Here is a 1,269-nt window from a genome sequence, read left to right on the forward strand (position 1 = left end):
GATCCTCAGATCTCAGCCTCCTGAGTAGCTAGGATTACAGGCGTGAGTCACCAGCGCCCGGCTTAATACTTCTTTTATGTTCCTCAAAAATACTTTTGAGTTTTATATATGGAAAGTCTGTTGTTTTATGCACTTGTATCATATCAGTTTGTTTTGTTTTATTTTGTTTTGCCAGCCCTGGATTTTGCCAGTTCTACAGGCATGAGACAAAGGTGCCCATCTTCATATTGTTATCCCCCCCCCCCAGTCCTGGGGCTTGAACTTAGGGTCTGGGCTCTGTTCCTGAGCCTCTCTGTGCTCAAGGCTAGCCCTCTATCACTTGTGCCCCAGCACCACTTCCGTTTTTTTCTGTGTATGTGGTACTGAGGAATCGAACCCAGGGCTTCATGCACACTAGGCAAGCACTCTACCACTAAGTCACATTCCCCAGTCCCTTTATTGTTATTTTAAATAAAATGTTTTTACTTTGTTCTATTTTAATGCTGGTCCTTGGGCTTGAACTCAAAGCCTGCATGCTGTCCCTGAACTCTTTTTACTCTTGGCTAGCACTGTACCACTTGACCTATACCTCCACTTTTGGGTGGTTAATCAGAGATTAAGAGTCTCAAGGACTTTCCTGCCCAGGCTGGCTTCGAATTGCAATCCTCAGATCTCAGCCTCCTGAGAAGGAGGTTGTGAGGCACTGACACCTGGCTGAGTGTTGTTTCTAATTTCATGTTCTTCCATCCATTCCAGATTCAGGCATCTTCAGGGGAAAACAAGTATACCGGCACGATGGACTGTGCAAAGAAACTGTATCAGGAGTTTGGGATCCGCGGCTTTTACAAAGGAACTGTGCTCACTCTAATGAGAGGTAATCCTTGAGGCTTTCTAATTGTGGTCACCTGAGGAGAATCTGCCACTAAAAGGTCTTTTACTGGGTTGCCCAGTTCACGTCGGCACAAGGCAAACCTCTGGTAATACCAGCAACGTATATCCTGGTACTTGGAGTATATCCATGGGCTGCTTGAGTAGATATATCATGGGTGACTACATGTAGGAAACTATTTTTAATTAGTCATGGGACTTGAATTTAGAGCCTGAGCGCTGTCCCTGAGCTCTTTCACTCAAGCCTAGCACTCTACCACTTTGAGCCACAGCGCCATTTCTTGTTTTCTAGTGGTTCATTGGAGATAAGAGTCTCACAGACTGGGGCTGGGAAGGTGGCTCAGTGGTAGAGCACTTGCCTTGCATGCCTGAGGTCCTAGGTTCAATTCCTCAGCACCACAT

At 45.9% G+C, this 1,269-nt stretch overlaps 1 protein-coding gene across 1 annotated transcript in view; it reads left to right on the forward strand.

The window, feature by feature from the left end:
• Positions 1-1,269, forward strand: part of Slc25a20 (solute carrier family 25 (carnitine/acylcarnitine translocase), member 20) — a 25,424-nt gene that overhangs the window by 17,022 nt on the left and 7,133 nt on the right. The window contains exon 5 of the mRNA XM_013028062.1: positions 736-856. Within this exon, the coding sequence (XP_012883516.1) occupies positions 736-856 (121 nt within the window). The remainder of the gene's footprint in view (positions 1-735; positions 857-1,269) is intronic.

Source organism: Dipodomys ordii, unplaced genomic scaffold (genome assembly GCF_000151885.1).
Source record: "Dipodomys ordii isolate 6190 unplaced genomic scaffold, Dord_2.0 Scaffold107, whole genome shotgun sequence".
Lineage (NCBI taxonomy): Eukaryota > Metazoa > Chordata > Mammalia > Rodentia > Heteromyidae > Dipodomys > Dipodomys ordii.